General features: G+C 46.0%; 1 protein-coding gene across 1 annotated transcript; it reads left to right on the forward strand.

Annotated features, from left to right (window-relative positions):
* The first annotated feature begins 304 nt into the window (after positions 1-304).
* Positions 305-19,705, forward strand: CD151 (CD151 molecule (Raph blood group)). Its single transcript, XM_065755123.1, has 8 exons — positions 305-417; positions 5,329-5,432; positions 6,094-6,285; positions 10,752-10,826; positions 13,146-13,250; positions 14,077-14,232; positions 16,520-16,606; positions 17,410-19,705. Exons 2-8 carry the CDS (start codon positions 5,349-5,351, stop codon positions 17,467-17,469), a joined length of 759 nt encoding a protein of 252 aa, XP_065611195.1. The 5' UTR covers positions 305-417; positions 5,329-5,348; the 3' UTR covers positions 17,470-19,705.
* The last annotated feature ends 5,031 nt before the right edge of the window (positions 19,706-24,736 follow it).

Below are 24,736 nucleotides of genomic sequence, written 5' to 3' on the forward strand. Positions count from 1 at the left end.
CTGTGGTTTGTTCACAGGCTTGACAGAAGGAGTAGTAGCATTTACAAGATGCTGCAGACATAAATCTAAATACATTTTGTCTGGTTTGTACCATCAGAAAGTCTTTACAGTGCAGTCTAACTCTTCCTTATTATCCAGTGCACATTTTCCAATACAATCAGATGCATTCATAGTGTCTTCTGAAACAAGACACTCTCTACTAAGAGAATGTCTTAATGACAAAGCATACCACCACATATTGATTCCCATAATAATCCTTGACATAATTTGTGATTCTCTGCCTTTCTATTCCTTTCTTTTTCAGCTTTCCCAAATCCCGCAGAGGACCAGAGCCAGCAAGAAGTCTGGGTGGAAAAGAAGCTTTTGAAGAGGGCTAAGGATTCACAGTGGTGCTGAGGATTGATTTGGTAGGGAAAGGTCAGTGTTGAGTCTGTTGACCTGTGTTTACTGTTCTAAAGATAATCCAGTGAGGTACATGAATGGTGGGTGGCAATATCTTTGTTTTTACAGAGAGGGAACTTGAACACAGAGGTCACGTTTTCAACAGCTGTAGCTTAGTCTTGCTGGAGAATGAGGTTCTTCAGTCAATTTACTCAAGTTAAAAAGTTTCTGTCCCACAGCTGCATTGCATGTATCAAGGAAAGCGTGTTTGTTCAGTTCCCAAGAGCTTCCTCAAGGCCTGAGTTATCTGGTCCAGCCTCCCGGGCAGCTGAACCTTGCCCCTAGTGCAGCAGCTTGCCTGCAGGGTGCGTGAGGTGGCTGTTATTAGCAAGAGGCCGATAATACTGGACTTAGAGCCCTCTGGGAGCTGCGCTTTCCTAGCAACATAAGTGTAGCAGGATTTCCTGCAGCACATCTGTCTTGTTTGCGTTGGCAAAGATGGGCTGCAGGGCTGCGTTTTGCTCTTGCTTACTGCTGGGCATTTAGTTATGGGAATGAGCATGGTATAAGGTGTGGGATGTTCTGTTTTGTCCCAGTTCATAAAAACTATCTATAAAAGAGACAGTACTGACATTTTGGACACCAATTTTCTTCCCATCATTCACTATTTTTAAGTATCGTTTGTTGGCTTTTTTGTTTTAATGCTTTTAATGGCCTGGGAGCAATTTCATTTGCTTTGGCAGTTTCTTCACCATCCATCAGGTGCTGCTTTAGGGCAGGTTCAGCAGAAAAAGCCTGCAGACCTGGATTTCTTTGCTGTTTAATTAAGTACTGTTACTGTGCAAGTTGAGGCAAATGCATCTAGAGGAGTGTGCTATGACTAAATGAATGTCTAGCCAGCATGGGAGTGTGCATGCTTGCCACGTGCTTTCTGAGCTGTGGTGTAGGTGCGTGCTTGCGTATGCCTTTGGGTCTGCCAATAAAAATACAGTGGTCTGTCTGATGTGATACACCATTGAGATTTCGACTGCCTCAGGGTCAATGCAATGCAACAAAATTCTGCTTGTGTAGTTCTTCTGCTGTCCTGTCCTCAGCACACAGAACTGGGGCCAAAGTACTCAACTCCTGGTGCACTCCTCTTGTCCTAATGGTGAGGGCCCTAGGCTGGTTGCCTGGAGCTTGTCATGCTCACAGCTGGCATTCCTCGCGCTGCAGGGCTTCTCACGTCCTTTACAGCATTGCTAGATTTAGGGAAGCTGGAGCCTCCTGCACTGGGGTGGAATAGCAGCGTGGTGTGGGCTAAGGGCCTTGCCCAAGGTCGTGCAGGAAGCCAAGTCAAGTGGACAGTTGGATTCAAGCTGTTTAGGGTCTAATTTATCGAATTAACCTTCAAACTGTTTCTTCTTCCTTTCACGTGCAGCTTCTGTCACACTAAGATTTTTTTCCTTGTTGCCTCCTATCTTTTTGGATTTTGTTCTGTGTATTTTGTTCTGAGCATAATTTGTGAGCATGGTAGGAACTTGCTCCTGATTTCCAGTAAATAAATGTAGAAGTACCTCTTTTCATTGCATGACTAAATTTCACTGCCTGTATTCCGTGATTACTTTTTAAATTTAGTTTACTGATGAAGCTACTCTCTATTGAGTTGGACTAAATGAACTTCGTTATGGAAATGCTTTTGGTCTTTCAGCCACTTTTTCAATTAGCAAAATATTTCCTGTTATCAAGCTCATGTCTTATTAATATGGTTTTATGCATCTATAAATACACCCTTGTGGCATGGCTTGCCATTTTCTGTTCACTGAAGAGCTCGTTTATAATTATCTCTGTGATTCAGAATAGACTTTTGCTTCTAAGTTTGGAGATAGAACTCAGCCATGCGTGTTAATTAACATTGCTGCTTCTTGTCCACTTTCAAGAGTGTTTCATATTGCTTCTGTGGGTCTGTTTTCACAACTTGAGCCAGGAGACCCTGCTCCCATTGCTGAACTGTGCATGAGACCCTGAGTCCCCTGTTGTTCACCACAGTGCTGCAGTGCTGATCAGCACCTCTGTGCTTTTTGGGGCCAGGGAGCTTGGAGCCCAGTGCTGTCCTTAGCCTGAGCAGCAGACCGTGGCTCACCCCAGCTGTAAGGAGAGTGTGGTGAGTGAACAGCTTGCTGCGTGAATCAGTGAGCCTGCTCTTGTCTGGGAAGGATAGATCCTTCAGGAGACAGCCATGATTGCTCTCTGATTCATGGCCTGCCATCCCTGCGTGAATCACTGTGCTCTATAAACTTGCAGCTGTTCCCTGCTAGCTTACTGGAAGCAGATAGATCCCCTCCTCCCAGCAGCAGAGCTGAGCTCTGTGAAAGGCCCTGCTTGCTGTGCTCAGTGGAGCAGGACCTGCGTTGTGGAGCCAAATTTCAGGCTCCCTGGCATCTGCCTGCAAATGCAGTTTGAGCTGGAGCAGCTTGGTCTTGTGTTTCTGAGGTCTCGGATCAGAAGTTTGTGATATGTGGAAATAATTGCACTGGGTTTTTTTGTTTGTTTTTGTTTTTTGTTTTTTTGTTTTTTTTTTTTTTTTGGAGGGAAAGTTTCTAGAGTCCTCTGGAGCTGAGGGTCCAGCCCAAGGACATCATTACCATTCCCAAGCTATCAGATGTAAACCAGCATCCTTTCAACAAAACCCGTGCTGCAATTTCCTCTGTGTGTGTTCCTGACGTAAGTAGGAGTAGGTGAACTTGCAAAGCCCAGCACAACCTTTAGAGCCTGTTTCTGTGGAGCATCTGCCTGGCTCTGGGCTGAGGTACCTGTTTTGAGCTGTGCAGGTGTGCGTAGCAATGGGAGCTTGCCTGGCTGCTGCCATTCCTGTTCTGTGGCTAAATGAAGCCTCTGGGAGCTGTAAATCTGTCACCTTCCCTGAACGCTGCATTTGTGAGGCAGCTTCTATTTGAGAGTTACAAGTCTGTTCAGAGCAGACGGTGCCACCAGCATCCATTCCTTCCCCCTGCCCCAGGCTTCTGTGCTGCAGCATGGTAATTAATCTGAGCATTGCTGGAGTTTCTGATCTTTCCTACGGATCAGGAGTCAAGTCTCCTTGGTGTATATATGCCACCAGCTCAGGGCTGCTCTCTTCTCTAATGAAATACTATTCTGCTACCAGCTGTTTTATCAGATGTTGTTCTAGAGGAAAATGTTTTCTTGCAGAAGAAGACAGGGGACAGGCATGGTGGGATTGCTGGGCACGTTCTCGCCCTTATGCTCCCTACTAGCTTTATTAGTTCCTAAAGTGCAGACCTGCCTGAGGTTTTTGAGTGGACCGGAGCGAAGCAAAAGGAAACAATTTCCTGCAAATGAAATACAATTATGCTGTAGAGCTGGCAGCTGCTCCCAGCCTTGGTTCAGCAATAAACTAAAACCAGATGTTAGAAATGTAGCAGGAAAGAATACACTGACTGACCCAGCCTGGTAGCCAGCTGAAGTATAGCCTGACTGTGAGTACACGTTGCTTGCAGCTAAGAGGTCTTACCTGAGGGCTTATCCTCTGGAAGGTGTGTTGCATTGAGCTTGACAAAGTATGTGAGTGTCTGTACTGCATAGCTGGGTTGCAGGTACTGTTTGTCCCTGAAGGAGGCTTGTGAGAAGTGAACTCTCCCCACCCGGAAAAGGAGAAGTAGAGGCTGTTTGTTTGCCTGCTTCTATAGAACTCTCTACAAGATTTTTAGAGGAAAAGCAATGTCTTTGCATCATTCCATATTGTCTGGTGTGGAAAGAAGTGAATGACTTTTTTGATTGAATGCAGCTCTTAGAAGGGGAGAGGTGGTGAGGATTCGGTTGTGCTTCTAAAAACTGCCTCACAGAGCTGCTGCTGACAGTAATGCTCCTGGCAGTGCCTTTGTCCTGTCTGCCCAGTCAGGCAGGAGTGAAATTTAAGTTTGTGTTTTTTTTGTTGTTTTTTTTTTCATCAACAGGAGGCAGTGAAGTGACACAGAGCTGTGCTGCTTACTGCTGATGTACTTTGGAATATAGCACATCTTTAACACTTTGCATGGGGTCTGACCCACAACAAACTCTGGTTCATTATGTATCTGCAGTGTTTCATGCTGTCAGACCATCTGAAGCCAGTGTTTCTGTCGCTTCCTCCTTAATAACTGGGAGACAGCTGAATGAAGAGAAGGGCTGTGAGAAATAGACAGAGTGAGGAAGAGAATTAATTATCCCAACGTATTGCTGGGGTTCAGAAAGAAGAGGGTGTTTGGGTGGATGGCAAGTATGTTCCTAGATACATTTGTAAAGATTTAATATACATAGAACTTAGAGATCTATTTAAAGCAAGTTTAACAAGCATTAGCGAGCAAAGAAAATTCTCTGGAGACAGATTATTTTGTAAATGCCAAAGACAGAGTTTCTGCTAGGTGCTGCAGTCAGCCGGATCATGCTAAGTGCTGGGGAACAGGTCTGAGACTTCATTTATTTTGGTTTAAGTAGGAGGAAGTGAACATGGAACTGTACTGACGCTTCCCTACAGTGATGTTGATTACAGTAAGACCCAGCCACTGTTTTGGCTTGGTCATGGTAAGCGCTGTGCTCACGCAATGGTAGGTCTGATCTCTCTACCACAAGAATTAATCTTAAGGAAAATGAGCCTCCAGAAGTGACAGCAGAATGAGGAGACAGAAGGAGGATGATGGCTGTACAGGAAGGCCACATGCTGGTTCCATCTGCCTCTCTTTCACTCCCTGTGAGGTCTTGTGCTGTGTAGGTCACTCGGACGGATACAGGAGCTCTTAATATTAAGTAAGCACTGTCTGGCATCCCTGAAGACAGACAGAATGGCTTGCTCACTGCATTACCTCAGTAAAAAGCTGGACATGTGAGTTCTTTGCAGGAGATGAGGAGCAACACTGCCCCTTGGGAGAAGGGGCACGGTAACTGGTTTCTCAAACTTTTTTTTTCTTTCTCCAGGAATTTGCTAAGCCACAAAGATGCGTGAATATACCGAGAAGAAAGAAACATGTGGGACTATCTGTCTCAAGTACCTGCTTTTCATCTTCAACTTTTTCTTCTGGGTAAGAAACTTCAGCCTGCTTCAGAGGCACCTAGATGGCAACGCAGATTAGGTGGCAAGGCAGAAGCCTTGGCCTTAATAAAGTCTTTGGCAAAAAGCTCTGACATCTGTGGAACCCAGGCTTTGTTCCATGGGGTGAAATCCCACCCCTTGGACTTGCCAGCCCAAGATGCAGCAGTTGTAGTTTGACACTGGGGCCTCTGGCTATTTATTGGTCTTGTTTCCAAAGTACAGAAAGTAACTGGATGCCTGAAAACATACTCTGCTTTCTCTACACCTAGCTAGTGTATTCAGGGAGCCTGAGTCCTAGCAGTGGAGAAGGACAGCTGGAGCAAGGATAAAAAAATCACTCCTTGCAGCTTGGTTTGCAATAGCACTTCTCAGAGTAGTGCTTTCCACTAATAACTTACAGATCCCAAAGGGTTGGTGTCTCACATAACTTGCACCTCCTTCTGCCCAGTGTGCATGGCTTGCCTCCTTAAAGCCCTACCGGAGCACTGCTCTCCATCCCAATGAGGTCTCAGAGTCTTTCTTTCGGTGTGGATTTCCTTAGTTCAGGTTGCAGTGCTGGGGCAGCTTCTGATGTCTCAGTCTAGTTGCTCTGGAGGTGAGAAATTCATGCAGTGGATGCCCCTCATTTGCTTGCCTCTGTTTTTATGCAGCTGGCTGGTGGGGCTGTGATGGCAGTGGGTGCCTGGACCCTGGCTAAGAAGAGTGACTACATCAGCCTGCTCTCTTCCAGCACGTACTCAGCAACTGCTTATATTCTGGTGGTGGCAGGGGTGGTTGTGATGGTCACTGGCATCCTTGGCTGCTGTGCCACCTTCAAAGAGCGTCGGAATTTGCTAAGAGTGGTAAGTTTTACTTTATTTTGAGGAGGATACTCCTTTTTATTCCCTTGAAGAATGCAGGGAGGGAATCATCTTGTCAATTGTACACCAACATTATTAATTTGTCCTAGGGCAAATACCATTAAGTTTCCCAGCTTATAAGAGCACTTTCATCTTTGTCAGGGGTGACGGGGCCTACTGCATTTGATGTCATCAGCCCAAAGGATGTGTTTACTACTGCATACCTCAGAAGGCCAAAACATAGTTGTAATATCTGCACTGTGTGTGAGAATGTCCATTTGAAATTGTTCAAACCCAAATCTTGTGGCTTTTCTCTTCTTTTTTTCCTCCCTGGCCCATCTTCTTTTTCTGGAAAATGGCAAGAGAAAATAAAATGCAAGAGACCTGTAAGCAAACTCTTTTAAAGACACTGAGTTCATACCAAATTAACATGCTTTTTCACAGAACTATCAAAAATCAGGAAATACTAATTTGAAATTTTCTGCAGTGGCAAAAAAAATAGCTCTGAATTTTGATAATCAAGATATTTTGATATTTTGATACAAGAATTTTTTTTTTTTTTAATTTTGATACAAGAATTTTGATAATCTTCTGCTTTTTTTACGCCTTTCCCTATGTTACTTGCTCAGCTCCCTGCTTACCCACCTACACCAAAGTGTGTACTAGCCCTAGGGTTTCCATTCCGCTTCCTTCCTCACAGATCTCCTTTTCAATCTGGAGTGTGGCAACATTGAAATAATCATCAGTGGCTCTTTGCTGTCACATTAACAAGAAATGCTGCAGTAACCCTTCTCTAGCTCCTTCAACTTTGCAAGTTGACCAAATGAACTTCGTTATGGAAATGCTTTTGGTCTTTTAGCCACAACCACCCCTTTACCCTTTTACAGAAGAGCAAAAAGAGAAGCAATGGGCAATCCTGATGCTTATACCACTGCTCTGAAGACCTAGTAATTCCTGTGAGAGGCAGAGTAGGGCTGGGAATGGAGAGTGAACTCTGGAGGAGAACACAGGGAGTGCTTTGCTGATGCTTGTTGACTGGGCACCCAGTCTGTAACAGTCTATTTTGGCCTCTCTTTGCTTACTTTCCGTGCCAGAGAGTTCTCCCTTTGTCTTTTTGCCTCAGCCAGAGGCTACAGATGAAAATCTGATGGGGTTTCCTTTGTTGTTCTGCCACAGAAAACTAATAATTGTGTCTTGGGAACAAAAGGTCACTCTGTCCTTACACCATGCATCATTTCAGAATGGCTGGTCGCGACAGACCTATTGTATCTTTTTGCTTGTGCTTTGCTTTGGTTGCCAGTGAGTAATGTGCACAAGAACCATGGCTGTGCTTGCCAGGGCACAGTGAGTCTGCCTGGGGTCCTCTGCCAGCTCTGAGCTCACAGTGACTCTGACAGCTTCACACTCAGTGTCCTAGGGGCGGCTGTGCCAGCCCGTTCCAGTTTCCCTTGGTACCAGAGGCCCATGGCAATATGAGAGGGAGTGTTGTCAGCAGTGCTGCTATCCCCAGTGCCTTTAAAAATTGGTGCATTTAAAAATCAGTGGACAGCTTTGGTTGCTATTTGTAAAACATGTGTCTGGTTGTTAGTTTGTTGTTCTGTTGAAGTCTCAGGAACCTGTGATTTTGTTTGCTGCCTTTCTACTTAATTGTGAGTTCTAAGGACTCATTGCTGGTTCCTCGCAGCTGTGCTGCTTCTTTGTCATTGCCCATTTTCCTCCTCAGCCTGGTGATTCATTGAAGCTCAGACAGGAGACATGGCATTTCTTCTGCTCTGTGAGTGGAGATAGCTGTGGATCTGCAGCCTGGTTACTGTGATGCTGCAGAACAGCTCTGCTGTCAGAGTTTGCTCATCAGGTGGCAGAGGCAGCAGTGCTCTTAAGACCTGTTCAAACTTCAGCTCAGATGCTGAAGCTGCTGCAGTGTTCTCTAGGGAGCCATTTCAGCAGTATTTATTAGGCAAAACCAAGGATGAATGGGTTAGACTTGCTCTCTCTTTTCTGTGTGCTGTGCTGTGTCTCTGCCAGAGCAGTCAGCGTGTGATGCAGAGCTGCCACTGGGGCGTTATGTCTGGAAGAATCTAGATGGGATTTATGAACTAGAACTGAACTTCTCCTGTCTCATTTTCAGCTGAATTGCTGAGGTAGTTGCCAAGTGTAGCAGAGCACCAGAGAACAAAAACCTGCATGGCCATCTTTACTTAGCTCCTATATTATACTTCAGTTGAGGTGCATGCTTTCATATACAAAAGCATACAAACAGGAGTCTCAAGAAAGAACTGACACAAGTTCCTATCAAAGGACTTTGCTTCTTTAGATGGTGGAAAGATCTCTCCAGAGAGTGATTTGTGTTGTAGGTGGATTTAATCGTTCTTTTGATTATTCATTGAAAATACACACAGATGTAATGTTTCACTTAGATACTTGATGCTGAGTGGAAGGAATCTGGACCTTATGTGTCTGAAGGACATGCCATGCAGTCCTGACTTTCAGCTGAGACACAGTAGTAATCTTGCTCAGAGCCCACCCAGATTCCAGACATGTCTTCTGCAGGCCTTTGGGTTATCTCACATTTCTTACTGGTTTTCCAGCTTGGGAAGTGAGTAGGGCATGTCCCTGCAGCTGCATGCCAGAGCTGCAGTACTTCTCATTTCCTTATGAAGGTCTGTTCTGAAGGACCAGCAACTTCAGGCTAAGAGCAAGGAAAGCAGTCCTGTGCTCTGTGTGTCTCCCCAGTGAAAGCTGCCACTCCCCTGTGACAGCATAATGTGGTGTAATAGGTACTCGAAAAGGGGCCCTGAGGGGGAGATGAAGCCAAGATTAGGATAATGATGCAGACTGTCAGCAGAGACAGGTTGGGTACTTGGGTGGCAGATGCACTGACCTCACTTAAAAGGGTTAACGGGGACCTCATGATTCACATTCTCTAAGCTCTGCTGGATGCGTGTTGGTATCCACAGTAAGCCAGCATGAGCTGAGCTCTGGTGACACAACTCAGCTCCACCTGAATGCCACTGACATGACAACACTGAGCAGGGAAGAATAAATAAAAGAAGCTTTGCAGTTCATTGGTTGTTCCCATCATCCTGCCACCCTCCTTCCCCTTCTTTGGCAGAGAAATGATGTCAGGGCAGTAGGACATAACTAGGTCCCAACAAAAGAAAGCCGGCCTTTGTGTCAAAGTACTCCAGTCCTCTCTTGCCCCTTTCAACCTTCTGTGAGGGCTGGGTCCAGCGTTTAGCTATCCCCATTCTCTGCTGAGTGACTCACTGACATGGTATGAATGGGTACCTTGTACAAGAGTATGCAGACTTTCCTGTGTAGGGCTGGGGAGCGAAAGCCCGAGATTGTGTGCTCAGATTAAAGCCTGGCCTGCAGATAAAATCCAGCTGGCTATCCTTTGCAGCTGCTGTATCCCAGCAGGAGTGAAAGAGGAAACCTGAGCTGCGTTTGTGTCTATGTAGTTTAATTCCTGTTAAGTAGCTCTGAAATACCTGTGTCTACCAGCCAAGGAGGGTTGTGCAGTGCAGAGAGTAACCTTGTGTAACAGAAAGCAATCTTGCTCATGTCCAAGGCTTCACTGTCCTTCTATGTGCTGAAGGGAGAGATGGTTTCAAGGCTAGCTACATGTATAGGGAGCTGTTTAATCCCTTGGGAATAGCCATGTTCTGAGCTTGAGTAAAACAGAAAGTGGGAGATGATGTGTTAGTTCTTACCCAAGCAGGGCAAATCTTACAGGAACTGTGCACAAGGTCCTTGTTATAGCTGAAACTGGTGCCACTTTGGCTTCATCTACAAAAAGATGAAGTTAGTAGCAGTCGTAGAACAACCTGTATCTACCTTTTTCTTTTCATCTAGAATCTATCCACTTCAGTAGTGCAGTACAGATGGTGTTTGAGTCCCACAGAAGTCACTGGAAATATAAATCCGTGGCTTAAACTTGTGTTTAATTGGTCTTCTGTATCCTTGGTGAAATGGACCCTTTGTTGGTTTATTGAATTGTTGTTATAAGGTACGTTTCTCCTTAGTAACTTAGTGAAGTGCCCCAAACAATGTGAAAGCAAGCAAAAGTTTCAAAATCATTTTGTAATTATGCCAGAAGCAGATATTTTCTATGATATTGACTGCATTCATCAGGTTATCTGGCAACAACTCTCTTCTGTCTAGTGATCTTATCTTAGCTGCCTGCACTTTTCCATTCTCTATATCCCTCTGGCTGTTTGAATTAAACTCACACTTGCTTCTGCTTGTCTTCAGTTACCAAGTATGTTTGTTGTTTGTTGTTGTTGTTTTGTTGTTTTTTAACCTGTAGGATTGTTCCCTTTCTATCCCATTGAGGTCCTAATCCCAGCTATTGCCTTTGAGATCTGGAGGAAAACATCAGCAAAGGCAGTGTCATGCATTTTACTGGCTAGTGATAAACGAGCTCCGAGCTTCTGTTCTGACATCCTACTTTTCCCCTTATTTTACAGTATTTCATATTGTTGCTGTGCATCTTTCTCCTGGAGATCATTGCTGGAATCCTGGCCTATATCTACTACCAGCAGGTGAGTGGACATCAGTCTGAGAGACTCAAACCAGGGGGAGAAGACATCTGACCGTCATCCCATTTCTCCAGCCAGAGTTGAGCTTGGTGGCTTGGGACTGAGGGTCTGATTGGGATTCATCTTTTACATGTCTGTACTCACTTTCTACCCTGTACAAAAGACCTTAGATTATTCACTACTTTTGACAAAGTATTAGTGGTTATGCTTGGGAGGCTGTTCAGCCTTGGTGCTCATCTCCTTCTTGTGGTTCACATTTGCATGCTACAGAGCCTTGTAGAAGACAACTGTTGAGGCTGTGTAGATCTCCTAATATCCTTTAAGTCACATTGTAAGCAGCTGAAATTATGTTAGTGCTACCAGGACATAGGAGTGATCCTGTTGCATCTGGCAAGGTAGCTGCCATACTCCTGAAGTTGCAGATATGGTCCAGCTGATAGGTCCATTCAGGTCATGAAGTTTTTGAGATCTTTACTTAACTAGCCCAGCTGAGGGTAGCACCATGGACTCCCAGCAGCTGCAGTTCTAACTTAGCATTTGCATTTGCAGAGAATAGAGGCTTAAATCATTGCTTTGTTTTCAAAGGAGATTTAGCCACCAGAACACAAACAGCCTGGGAAATTGCTCTCAAGTCTAGAAATTGATTGGAAAGGGTGAATTAGAATTGTTAAGTGCATATCTGAAGAGCAGCTGAACATCCCATCCCATCTTGTTGTCTTCACTGATAGGATTCCTTGCCAGTCCTTTCTATTTTGAGTCTTTTGTGCTTTTCATTTCTAGGATGGGCACTGGCAGTTGTGAGGAGTCAGAGAGTTGTGAGTTCACTTGCTTGATAGGAACCAAGAGGGATCGATGGAATGAGTGCATATATTTAACTGGGAAAGATCAATTCCAGGAGCATGGCAGAAAGCCAGAGTCCCTCTGTGCAAAATCACTAGGCTCATGTATGACAAAGGATGAAATGGAGCTGATCCTTAGGTAGAGTAAGGGATGACACGTTTGAAGCTGTAACCTTGAGTGCTTCAAATCACTCATGGGCTCTCTAATCAATAGCTGCACTTTCCCTTTGCACTGTGGCTGACATATGTCCCTTCTTTCCTGGTTGCAGGCTGCTTGCTGTTTGCTACTGTTTTTATTTCAGCCCTTGCTTTGGTATCTAAGGCTTGCGTGTCTAAACTCCCTTTCTTTTGTTGTCTTTGTTCCATGCTGCAGTTCTTCCCTGTGAGCCTGCAGGTAACTGCTTTTCTCCCAAGTACTAATTCTGCTAATGGATTCTCCTCTTTATTTGCCTCTGATGCCTTCCAGCTGCTGAACCTTTTGCTTTCTTATTGTATTAAGTCCTTTGCACTTCTGTAGAGCTTCCCAGCCCAGGATCTCAAAGCATTTTGCAAATATTTATGAATGAAGCCTCATATCAACTCTGTGAGGTAGGTATTGTCCCCGCTTGACATGTGGAGTTGGGAGAAAAACATATCAAAAGGGAAATAAACTGCAGACTATATTTTGCCTAGTGCAGTGTAATGAGATGTTTGACCCCTCATTTACTGCTTACTGTACAGAATAAAAGGTATATAGAGAGGGTATCTCTATGGCTATCTCTACAGGTGTGTAAGAGGAATTTAGCAAGATTAAGAGCCTCCACAGGAAGAAATATTTCAATCCAATCACCTGAACCTACCAGTGGTTTATGATAGGAGCATTTTCAAGAATGATGAACTTACAAAATCAGACTTTATCTCCGTGGTTCTACAAATTTGTCTCTGTTATCAGGAAATGTCATGGAGTAATCTTGCAGTCACACTCTTAATCCCCTCCTCTGGCATCCTCTTTGCTGTCATTTCAGGAGCTATTCAGACTATATGGCCTCAGTCCACTGTGCCTAGGACTCATTTCTTCCTGCTCCCGTGTTTTAGTATTTTGTCATAGGTTTCAGAAACAGAAGACTACATGTGGTCCCATGGCATATTCATAATCAAGCAGACACAGTTTTATATTGTGTTCAGATGCAAACGTGTCTTGGCAATCTCTTACATATGTGAGGTGAGGACCTGTATGGCGATGTGTTGCACAGACTGAAATTTGGCCCAGAACCACCTCATTCCAGTGCAGAAGCAGAGGCATGGTGTTAAATCAGCTGGAAATAAGCTTGCATGCTTCTGGAAGCCAGTCCAGCCTTAGAAGATGACCTAAAGAAAGCTGTAGCTTCCATTTTCTGGCTGTCCTCTTGCAGCAATGGCAGTGAAACTTACACAGAGCCCTGGTTCGCCCTGAGGGGAGGTGAGTTTGCCTCATGATTTTATCTTGCTCGTATCTTTTATTCAGCTGAGCACAGAGCTGAAGCAAAACCTGAAGAACACCATGACTCAGAAGTACCGCAAAGTGGGAGAAGAGAGAGTGACCAGTGCAGTAGACAAACTGCAGCAGGAGGTGGGTGTTACTGGTGGTGGGGAGAATTAGTGCAGTTGCACTCAAATACTCAAAAATCGTTGTGAGCTCTTGTCATCTGACATTCCAACTGCTACTTCTGAGTCAAAGCAGGTTGGGTGGCGTGCAGGGTCTTGGCCATGCTACCAGCAGAATGGCATGGGGTAATCCCAGTAGGATTGAGTAAACAACATCTAAATTGCTCCTGGAGTGAACTGGAGTGCCGAGTCACTCTGACAGCTGTTTCTACTTACCACATGAAAGCTTTGAAGAAATTGCTGACATTTTTCATTAAATTTCTCGGTACCCTAGAGAGCAAGATGTAATGAAAGATCCTGCTGCTGCTGTGAGCTGTGTCTGGCTCTGGGGTGGTTCAGGTATGGGCTGTCACAGTTCTGACAGGCTTTTCTACAGAATGGACCTTTGTGCCCAGGCATGGGTCCAGCAGTTTCAGAGCACGTGGCCTGCTATACACATAATGCCCTGTTGCCAGGTGCATGTGCAATAGTAACTGGTAATTATACTTACCCTGTTAGCGCCCTCTGGTCAGGTGATTAAGAGCTGAGGCAGTTGCAGGTGTATTGTAGCTACAGTCAGTCTCAGCAGCAACAGAAGTCACAACTGCTGAAAGATGGATGAAGCTGATAATTAATTGCTGGCGTTGAAACAGAGCTCACTGATAATTACAGTAGTCAAAAAACCTAGGCTGGTGAGATTGCTGGAGTCTCTCAACAAAAGAAGAGCAAAGCCCAGAGCTTGACCTGGGGAGGCTGGAGGGAGAAGGAAGCTGCAGTGCTTGTGGGCTGAGCTTTGCTTTGTGTGCTTGCAGTTCAAGTGCTGTGGGAGCAACAACTACACAGACTGGGCTGATAGCATGTGGATCAAATCCTCAGAGGCCAGTGGACGGAAAGTTCCTGACAGCTGCTGTAAGACAATAACCGACCTGTGTGGCCGAAGGGACCATCCTTCCAACATCTACAAGGAGGTAAAGAACAAAAGGGCGTCAGAACCTCTTGTCACAAAGTTTGTCAAGGAGCTGGGCAGAAAGTGAGGATGTTGGGTTGGTGCTGCAAACTGTTGGCATTTTGTGTCTCTAGCTGAGTATTAAGTCTTCCATTGGAAAAGATTTGTGAAAGAGGAAAAAAGAGGAGTCAGTGCGTCTGGGCTCCTGCATGTAGGCTGCTATTACAGAAGTGTGTATTTATGGCTACCAGAGTGATACTGTAGCCAATGCCCTATGGATGTGTTACGGGATACATTGTCTGCACAGGAGGGGCTATGCATTAGACAAGGTGAGTACTTCAAATCTGTCTCAGGGCTGTTCTTGATGTTTGCAGGTATGTAGAAGAGGGTTGTGAAGGTGGTAAAGAAGAGACTTTCGGAACTGGGAAAAAATAGCAGGGATATGTTCTACACCATTTTATTTGGTGTAGAGCAAAATAATGTGTTTAATACTGCAGAATATGCTGGTGGTAAGGGTGTGGGAGACATGTTGCTTCTGGCAGGAGACTTGGGTTTGAGCCCTGCATTCCCAGCTTCCTGTTATGCTTAGTGAGGAAAAAATGGAGATACAGTGAAGGATCAGAACTGACAGATTTGACCTCTAGCATGAGGAAACAGGATATGGGGGAGGAAAAGAGCTCCCTAGCAGACAAATTAGGCCAGTTCCAGAGAACTGCAGTTAGGGTTGAAAAGAGGTTGGAGCTGAGCTAGTAGAAGGGCTTGTTTCACTTCTAGAAGAAGCAAATTGAGTCCCAGAGTAGCTGGGTTAATAGGCAGGTAGCTCTCAGGCCCTTTATTCATCTTGTTAAATAAAACTTGTAGAATTTCTTGTGTTTTTGTTTTCATACCCTTCAGTGCTATGTCTTGGCTTTAACATGCTCACCATAAATGTCGCTGTGAGTTAGCACAGTCTGTTTTATCACCAGTGCAACCTGTGCCTTGGCTGGCTGTGCTGAGGCATAGGAGCAGCAACTGGAACCTTTTCCTTGTCCCTGCCCCCTACTGAGTGGGAAGATGATGTCCAGACTTTCTGCTCTACTAAAGCCTCATTTTATTACATCCAGCTGCTTGGCTGGGTTTTGCTCACTTGAAAGAAGACTTTGCTGTAAAGTCTGTTATCTTTCAGGGGCTGATGAAGTGTCTCTGAGTGTGGAAACCTGCAAATTTGTGAGGGCAGAGCTGGGCTGCCCCAGCCTCACTCTGTGCTGTGTGAAGCTGGAGTTACTGCCCAGCTGAGGTACTGAGGAAGGCCCTGTGGGCTGACAATTGCACAGCGTTAACTCTAGGGTATAAAAAGCTGCCAGAGGCCATGTGGATCTACATTTAGACACTGTTTCCTATGATACAACATCTATGTCAGATATTAGTGGCTCTGGGGAAAAAGAACCTAGCATAGGGTCGGATCAGGACACAGGAGCAATTGTTTCACACTTGGGCAGCTGGAGCTTACTCTCAAACCTAATTCAGGCATGGGAAAAGTGAGGCCTTTGCCATCCCTCCCTTGAGAGGTGCATGCTCACTCATTCTGTCTGCCTGGGTACATGTCTGTTGACTGTAAGCTCCTGGGGCTGTAGGGCCCCAGCACCCTTGGGGCACTTTTGCAACCTACGCAAAAAATCCCCCTGATGTTACCATGGAAAACCTGCCTCACTAGTTGAAATAGCTTAGTTATTTAAAGAGAGCTCTTCCAAAATAATCAGAGAATTCTCTCACTGTTTTATTTTTGCCTTATGGCAACAAAAATACGGGCCTGAAACTAGGAGGTTATGCTGCCAGCCAAGGATGCAAGTGAAAGGCAGAGGTGGGCAGTGCCTGGCTTTCCAGGTCCACACTAAAACCCATAAATAACAGTGAGAGAAATTTGCTTTCAAAGGGCTCTTTTCATGTTAGTTTTCATGTTAGAGGTCTTGATGCTGCATTTCCTTGGCATTTGGCCTGACAGGATCAAACCCCTCTCCAGCCATGTGCTAAGCAATGAGGGAGCCCTCCTCCACGTACCTCAGAGGAAAATGAGCTGTTTCTTCTCTATAATGTGCTGTGTTCTCCAGCACTTCTTCAGCCACCTTGGGTTTGTTTAGCAGTTCCTGAGACATAAAGAAAACAGTATGGACTTTACATCATCTAAATAGCTTTTCCAGCGATGTTGCAAGGAGAGGATGCTCACAGACTCTGCTTTTTATAGAGGTGCTTTCAAGGGTTACAGCTGCTGCCTTAAAGTGAGACACAAGAAGTTAAAATGAAGATGTCTTTCCCTGTCTCTCCCCCTGCAGAACGGTTGCATTACCAAGCTGGAAAACTTCATTCAAGAACATCTGAAAATTATTGGCATTGTTGGGATCAGCATTGCTTGTGTGCAGGTATTGTGTGGAATTGTGTGGAATCTTGGGCTTGCTGGGCTAAAGAAACCCAAGAGGATGTAAAAATTAGTATTTTAGGCTTTTCCTTACCTGGCAAAGAGAAGTTGTCAGGTAAGGGAAAGGTTCTTCAGCGACCTTGGGATTCACTAACTCGAGAGCAGATGCCTCTTCTGTCAGTCTGTAATACTTCATTTCTGGAGAAGGAAAGACACTTCTGACAGGTTTCTGCAGCAGGGCTGTGAAGAATGAGGTGCGGCCTTGGCTGCTGGTTTGGTAGCCTGAGAGAGACCTCTGGTGGGGATGTGCCAGGTTTGCCTGTGCTGCCAGAGAGATGGTTTGGAGGAGTTTCTCATCATGGTTCATTAGCTCATTCTTCTTACATTTAGAGTTTCTGCACTGGCTCTGTCATACTGAGGAATAACACTATGGGTCAGCAAATGTTTAAGGAGAGCCTGAAGAATAAAGGAATATTATATGGATGCTCCTGCTCCATTTTAGGGGGAGGACGGCCAGAATATTCTTTACTTCCAGATGCATATATCTATGGGAGTTGCTCATTTTCCCTTCTGTCCTGGCATACAGCCAGATTATATTCTAGAGAAGCTGATAACAGTTAATTATGAGGAGTAGCACAGATTATGTTCTCTCGCACTCATGGCAAACTGCAGTGCTGTATCTCCAGACTGGAGCTGATTGCTACTCTGATCTGAGTCCAGACTGCTAGTTTGCAAGCTACTCCCTCCACTGCATCCATTCTGTTTGTTTTTTTTCACGCGTTTCTCTCTTCTGTTTCTACCCCATAGATCTTCGGGATGATTTTCACTTGTTGCTTGTACAGGAGTTTGAAGCAAGAACCGTATTAATAGCTTTGGGAACTCTGACAGCTCCCCCTCTGCCACTTCCCCTAGTGCCTGCCAACCTCACCATCCTCCACCACCACCACAGAAGTGTCTGCAACCGGAGGACTTCACTCTCATTAGACACCTCTTGAACCATGCACAGCCTTACCTGCCCCTTTTGGGGAAAGTCATCTTCCTCGTTGTGCTCAAGGCAGCCAGAAATTCAGCAGGTCCTCTTCACTGTCAAGAAACAAAAGAGTTGCGGATCTTCTGCTAGAAGCTTTAGCAAAACAGTCCCTTGATGTAACTATAAAGCAAGATTTATCTAGGGCCATTTCTCTTGGGGCTCTTCCTGAGCGAATGTGAAGGTATTGGGATGCTACACAGGAACCACAGTTCACTTTCTGAGAAGTGGCTCAGCAGAGCTGAGCATTGACTGTGAGGACAGATGATGTTTCTGCACTGAGCTGGAACCAGATCTGAGTCTTATCAGACAGAAGATTTGTCAGTCTCCCCCCAGCCTATGCACTGATGTCCTAACACAGTTGTTTTCCACCTGAGAAGATGTCTGTCTGGTTGCATGAGGCAGGAACTGCACTCTGCTGATCAGGAACACGACTTGATACAGCTGAAATCTTGTTGCAGCTCTGATGTTGCTGAGATCTGGGTGCCTTAGTATCTCTCAGCAATCTTTCCTCCTCTTCCTTGAAGCTTCCCTGCAACACAGTGCCCTTAGGAACCACAAGAAGCCTTTTGCCTCCTAGCAATTCTAGAACAGAGATGTTGGACTGCTTTCTAATTCTTTTTGGTCCAGTGTGTTTTATTTTGTGGCTTCCTGCATGAATGAGAAAACTCAGAGTTGTTTCCTGCCTGTCCCCTGTTGAGGTTTTGGTGAAGAGCTGGTCTGTTGGTGGAGCTGATGTATCTTGTTACCCTTTGGCCCGTTTGGTTAGTGGAAACGCCTCATCACCTCTCTTACATGTTGAGAGACACCCTGGGCTTGATGCTCTAATTAAAACCTCCAGGTTTGTCTCTCTTGGGTGGGAAATGAATATATACAAATGTTGTATCAGCCTCCAAAGAGCTCATTAATCAGCTGAGGGTTTTCTGGCTTTAATGAGATCTGGAAGCCCACTTTCCGGACCGTCCCAGCAGTAAACAGAAGAATCAGCTTCCCCCAGATGCCCCAGTGTATGTGGTAAATTGGTAGTGCTGGGTTTAACTGTCTGTTTAATTAAATAGATTTAATTAAATGTTATCTCTGCATTGGGATCCTGGATACATACAGGGCATAAACACAACTGCTGCTGTGGAGCTGGTGCCACTGTTATGCCAACAAGGTCTTAGCCTGGATTCATAGGACCTTGGGTGCCTCTCTTGTGCTGAGGGATTTGATTGTTTTCATCCTAATCACCCTGGAAAGGGGTCTCATCAAGAAGTCTGCTTGGCAGAGCAGAATTACCTTGTTTTCACTTTCTTGACATGCTTTGTGCACCCATGAAACAGAAAGAGCTGTAGGGATTTGGGGTTTCTAAGCAGTGAAAATAACACCCTTCTATAAGCCAAGTAATTTATTCACTCTTGTCCTCTTGGTGGTGCCCTGTCCCTTGGCAGCACGCATCAGCAACATCACCAGAGCCCTGAAGGGCCTTGCAGCGTTGTGGGGGTTTTGATTCACAGAGCAGCAATCCTGCACTGGTCCTTCAGAGGGGGCTGAAGGGTGGCAAGTTCAAATTCAGAGCAGGTGAATCTGGCACTCCCCCATCAACATAAGCACCGTGAAATAATCCCTAACACTAATGCCAAAAGAGCTGGAGGAGCTGAGGTGTATCCGTTGTCCCACGGCAGTGGGAAAGAGGGGGGAGAAATCTAAATTATTGCGTAATGATCTAAAGGAGGAATCTCTAAATTATTTCTTGTTTTATATTCAAGTTCTTGACAAGTATTGACTACTAACTATGAGAAAAATACTGAGCATGTTGCTTGAAGCAATGTTACTAGTTTCTTACACATATCATTTTAGCTGCCTTTGCCTGTTTCCTTGAATTGTGTTGTGCACGGCTGGGAGAGGCCAGGAAGAACGAGAAATGAGTAGAGCTGGCTTGTGTCCATTGAGTTGTTTTATACTTTTTCTCTGTATAATAATATTCATTGCTTTTTTTTTTTTTTAAAAAAAAGAACACCTCAATTTCAGTTGCTGGCCAATAGAAAAATAAAGCTCTGTACTTACCCTGTGTAGCAAAACCAAAGGTAACGTGAACTGTGTGTGTTATGTGGGCTCCTGAGCAGTGGATGCAGCATCCTGCCCTGCAAGAAGAACAGGGCTGTGCCGTGTGTTTGCCCTACACGATGTGCTGTAGTCATATCCTCCTTGCGTGACAGACGTGTGACCTTCCCTGTGTTATCCTTTCCGATATAAGGCCGAAAATGACTCATTACAAATTTGAAATGTGCCTGTATTCAGCCAGATGGAAGTGTCTGCAGCTGATGGGCACAGCCACTCGGTGGCTCTCAGGATTCATTGTGCTGTTAATTCAGCTCCTGCAATTAGGGGGCTCTAATCTGCTTCTCTCAGTGAGGCTGTGGTGTCACCAAGCCATGTGCCAATGAGTGTCTTGCCTTCATACTCCAAGCCTCAGCCTTTTCACTGCCTTCCCTTGCAGCCAAGCAAGGAACCACGGAATGTGCTCGGCCTGAAGCAGGAACCACTGAAAGTAACACTGAAGGGTGAATGTCGTGGGCATGCAAAGGGCCTCGGGAAGGGCTGCTGCAGTGTTCTGCAGAGCACAGTGCTCTCTCATCAGAAAGATGTGGGTCACAGACCTTGACCCCTGTTCTCACGTCTCATCTTGTGCCCCTCTGTGTCACTAGGAGTGCAGCGTGGGTTGTGCCGCCCTGTCTCACTCCCAAAGGGAAATGAGGCCCGCTTCTTCACAACTGTTGTGGGGTGACAACTGGGAGGGCTGTGGCACGGTGTCTTTCCCAGAGCAATTGCTTAAAAGCCATTTCTCACATTCTCTCCTGAATTGGCTTCTGCAGTGTCTGTGAGGGGATTGCAGTCACCACTGTGCGGTGTCCCCACGGGCCGAGCAGCTGCAGGTCCTTGGGTGCTACCTCCTACTGGGGCACTGGCACTGATTTCTTTCCCCTAGGACCTGGAGATTTGGGCTGTGCCGCTGTGCTATGTTCCTCTGGGGTGCTGTGGGGGCCAGTATGCTTTCTGGGAATAAACTGAATAACAGATCAAACAGTAAGCAGCTTCTGCAGGGGCCCAGCCTATGGCAGTCACCCTGTTTGTGCTCTGTTTCAAACAAGATGCTGACCCCAAGCCAGGTCACAAACATGCCCTTTCTTCTCCTTCTGTTTAACTGGGAGGAGTTTTTTTCTCAGAGTGCTCTTAGTGCCATTTTCTTTGCTGTTTTTCAAGCCTCCATCTAGCAGTGGTTATAATATCCTCATTTCCCTGTGGGGCTGAGCAAGGCTGCAGGGTGGGAGAGAGAGGAGCGCAGGGCGATGGTAATGTCCTCCATCACTGGATGTGACAAATGTGCTGCACTTGGGAAGTGGCACGGGGGCCTGGCGTCTCCTTTCCTGCTGTGAGGTCTCCCCAGAAAGACAGGCACTAAACCATGCTCCTCGCCAGGAGACTGCCCATTTGCTCCCCTTATTCCGTGCTTTTTCTCCACTTAGTTGCTCTCACAGCAGAATAAAATGATCCTAATGGGCATAGCCTTGCTTCAATTGCCCTCAATGCAAGATGGCCCTCATAGTCCTGAGTGCTCTTGTGCTAGTGTGTCTGTGCTTGCTGCTGTTGCTACGAGCCCTGGTGCCTGCTCACAAGCAGCATCCTTCCCCCGAGTTAGGGGGAAACTGAAGACTGCCTGCGGTGGGGCAGCTGTGAGCTCACTGCTGGTTTTTCTGCATAGCATCTAGTCCTGCAGTCTCCTTAAACCCCTGCAGTGTGTATGTCCCTTTGTCTCAGGTGTATCCATGTGTGCACCCCCCTGGGAGAAGCTGATGGCTGCTCCATTCCTGTGGGATCTCTGCACTGCTCCCTGTCACGAATCTGAGCAGAGACAAGCTGCCTCAAGCAGGTCTGAATTCTGGCACCCCCACACCATATTAACAAAGCCTCCTACCTTGGAATGAAGGAGAGGAGGCCCCAAATGTCCCTGTTCCCATCTAGACGGTCTTTTCTGCAGGACAAGGTAAAGGAATGTCAGGACAAAGGCGTGAGCCTCTTGCTTTGTTCTATGAGGGAAACTGAGGCAGCATCTGAGCTCATGCAGCAGGCAACACTTGGCAGCATTCTGTGTTCCCAGCACATACTTCAGCTGTGATGAAGCAGCCTTTTTCCTCCAAGAACTGCCTGGTTAATCCTCTTTTAACCTTCCCAAGCAGACTTTATTGCCTGGTTGTTTTTCTCACATCACTTTGCTTTGATTACTTGCCTCCTGTATAGGGCTGCAGTGCTCTACATTAAGAAATGACTACCCAAAATACCCAGCTACTGGGCTAAGGGTTTGGGGCTCCTCTACTGGGAGGGGTGAATGGCACCTGAGGGGTGGGCAAGGGGACAGGTGCTCCATGGCCCTGCAGTGATTCTCCAAGGGCTCGTGCAGGACTGCAGTGAACCCCAGGTAAGCCCCCAGGTGTCTGCGTCCCCTGTGCCCGCTCCTGGCTCCTGTCCCCCACATCATCCCTCTGCTTGCTGACTGCTGCCAGGCATTATCTGACATTTAGCTAAATCAAATCTGGTCCCACTTACACACCCAACTTCCTGAGGTATCTCAGCCTAATTCTCATTTTGTCCTTCCTTGTGTTTTCTGTCCCTCCAGGTCTGTCCCAGTCCACAAATGTGATCAGTATTTATAATTTATTTCCTTTTCCCTCTCTTAACTTCTCTTCCAGGACTTGAACGAAAGTTTTTAATAGCATTCAGTTCAGGGCTGACCTGCTGTTTCCTTTGCTGATGGGCTCATGAATGATTCAGCTGTTTGGGCTCTATCTGGCAGCTGTGACAGAATTGTTGAAAAAACTCCATTTCTGAAGTTTGGCCCGCTCTCCATGTTAAACAATCAGGAGCAGGGAGTGAGCCCCGAAACACAGAATCATAAAGAAAGCTGCATTTGTATGAAGTATGGTTTTCAACAACAACAAAAAGAAACCCACACAAATTCAACTGTATTTTACTGTTCGCTTGCTGTAGTTTCTGGCACAGAATGAGGCTGTTGAAATGACAGCCCCAATACACGGGCTCTCTGAGCCCTGTTGTTTTTCCCCTTTGTACGTGCAGAGTTAATCATACATTCTCTTCTTGGTCCCTTTATGTTGCAAACTTCCTTTTGCTGCCTGTATGTGCTGCGCCATGCTGCACAGCCTTAGTTCAGCAACAGACATCTTGTTCCAAAGCAAATGTGACCCCACAAAACTGATACGCTCTGGTGACGCTCCTGAAGCCGTCAATGGGAAACTCAAATCTGTGCCTAGCTGCTGCCTCTGCTTTAGCATTAGCAATTTCTTCTAGCTTTGCTCCGTCGTGTAAGCTGTAGCTTCATATAAACTCAATCTTGCTACTGCCGCTGAGGTTTCTGGAACACAGGCACAAATAAGTTCTTCTCTCCACGCACCACTGGCAAAGCCGCAGTTGTTTGACTGCTTTAGGATTCAAGGGGCCCAAGAGCACCAGCGCGCTCTTGAGGAATCACAGAAACAGGGAAACGGAGCTCTGTAGCTGGTCTAGAAGAAAGGAAGAGCGTAGGGTTTAGCTGGCCATCCTACCAGGGAGGGAGAGAGCTCAGAACAGGGTCACTCTGCCAGCTGGAGTCTGTGCTGCCTTTCTCACGAAGGGAGACTGGAGGCAGCCAAGTGCACAACCCAGGAGCTCTGGGCTCCTCAACTCACCCCAACTGACTGCAATTAAAGCAATTCTGCCTTTATTAGGGATAATTGAGTTAATGGCTTTTTCCAGCCTACATCCCTGCTCTTAGATAACCTTATGAGGCAAGTTCTGATCTCCCTCGTGGGATTCATGGGAGGCGAATGTTCACCTCTTGTTTCCTGCGGCTAATTGCTCCCACCCCTTGCTCTGGTGCAAGTGGCAGAGATATCCCTAATTGCTCTGCTTTCAATAGAAAGCAGTTGGTGGGTGAGGGTTATTTGAAGGCCAGAGCAGGCTCTTGAGAGGGCCTGGTATTTTGGGGGGGGGGGGGGAAACCTATGCTTGAGTTGAGGGGGACACAGGGCACGTGTGAAAAAGGAGGACAGGTTGAAGCGCTTCAGGGGCTGTTTGGTGGTGACCTATAAGGATGAGTGAAGAGAAATGGGCCACTGCCTGCACTTAAAGGAGTCAGAGCTGCCTGGGTTTGCTCTGTCTCATTGCACAGCTAGCAAAGAGCAAGTCTCTTTCTTTTTCAGATGGCATTTGGGCAAAAATATAGATGGGAAAATGGATTTAGAAAGGGTAAGTGGAAGAAGTAAGATGTGTCTATTAATCAGACCCAAATGAATGCATTGTGAACCCCCTCCTCACTGGGCAGTGTGAGAAGGTAATTCCTTGACTTAAAGTATTGCTCAACAAAACATCAGGGTGTTATCAACGTGATTCTCATCCTAAATCCAAAGTGTGGTTCATACCAGCCACTATGAAGAAAATTAATCCTTTCTAAGCTGAGATCGGGACACCTGACTGAATGTGGGAGCAGTAGGAGATGCATCTGCCAAATCCATCTTGGAGAGATGACTGAGCTACAGGTACCTTTAGGCAGCCCAGGTGCTTTTCTTGCTCTGATGAGAGCTCATTTTGTTTCTCTTTCCCTTTCTTTCATCTCTAATGTGAGGTTGGCAAAGAGAGCAGCCATGGTGGGGCAACACAGGGGCCTCCTCCCCATGGCTTCTCCTCTCTGGGCTGGGATGTGTTGGAAACCACCTCAAGCAACAAATCCACAGATTCATTACTCTGGACTGCAGTGGCCCAAGATGATGGGTGGGAGTGAGCAAGCAGAAACAGGTGGCATCCAGATGGCAGGAGAGGCAGCAGGACCTGGAGGTGCCTGTGGGGCTGGCAGTGCCCATCAGTAGGACTGTCTGGGGACCTTGGGCTCAGCTGCTTCCCAGAGCAGCATTTCACGTTGCCTCTACCTCAACCACTGACATGACTTTAATACAACTTTTTAAAGTATGCATTTGTATCTAGTAAGCCCTTGAGTACAGCAGAGTCCCTTTTATATTGAAATTCAGGCTTCTCAATAACATTTTATTATGAGGCTTGCTATTTTTGGAATTGCTGTTA

The sequence above is a fragment of the Cyrtonyx montezumae genome, unplaced genomic scaffold, assembly GCF_038088225.1.
Source record: "Cyrtonyx montezumae isolate F1298 unplaced genomic scaffold, pur_monq_1.0 scaffold_10, whole genome shotgun sequence".
In the NCBI taxonomy this organism is placed as follows: Eukaryota; Metazoa; Chordata; class Aves; order Galliformes; family Odontophoridae; genus Cyrtonyx; species Cyrtonyx montezumae.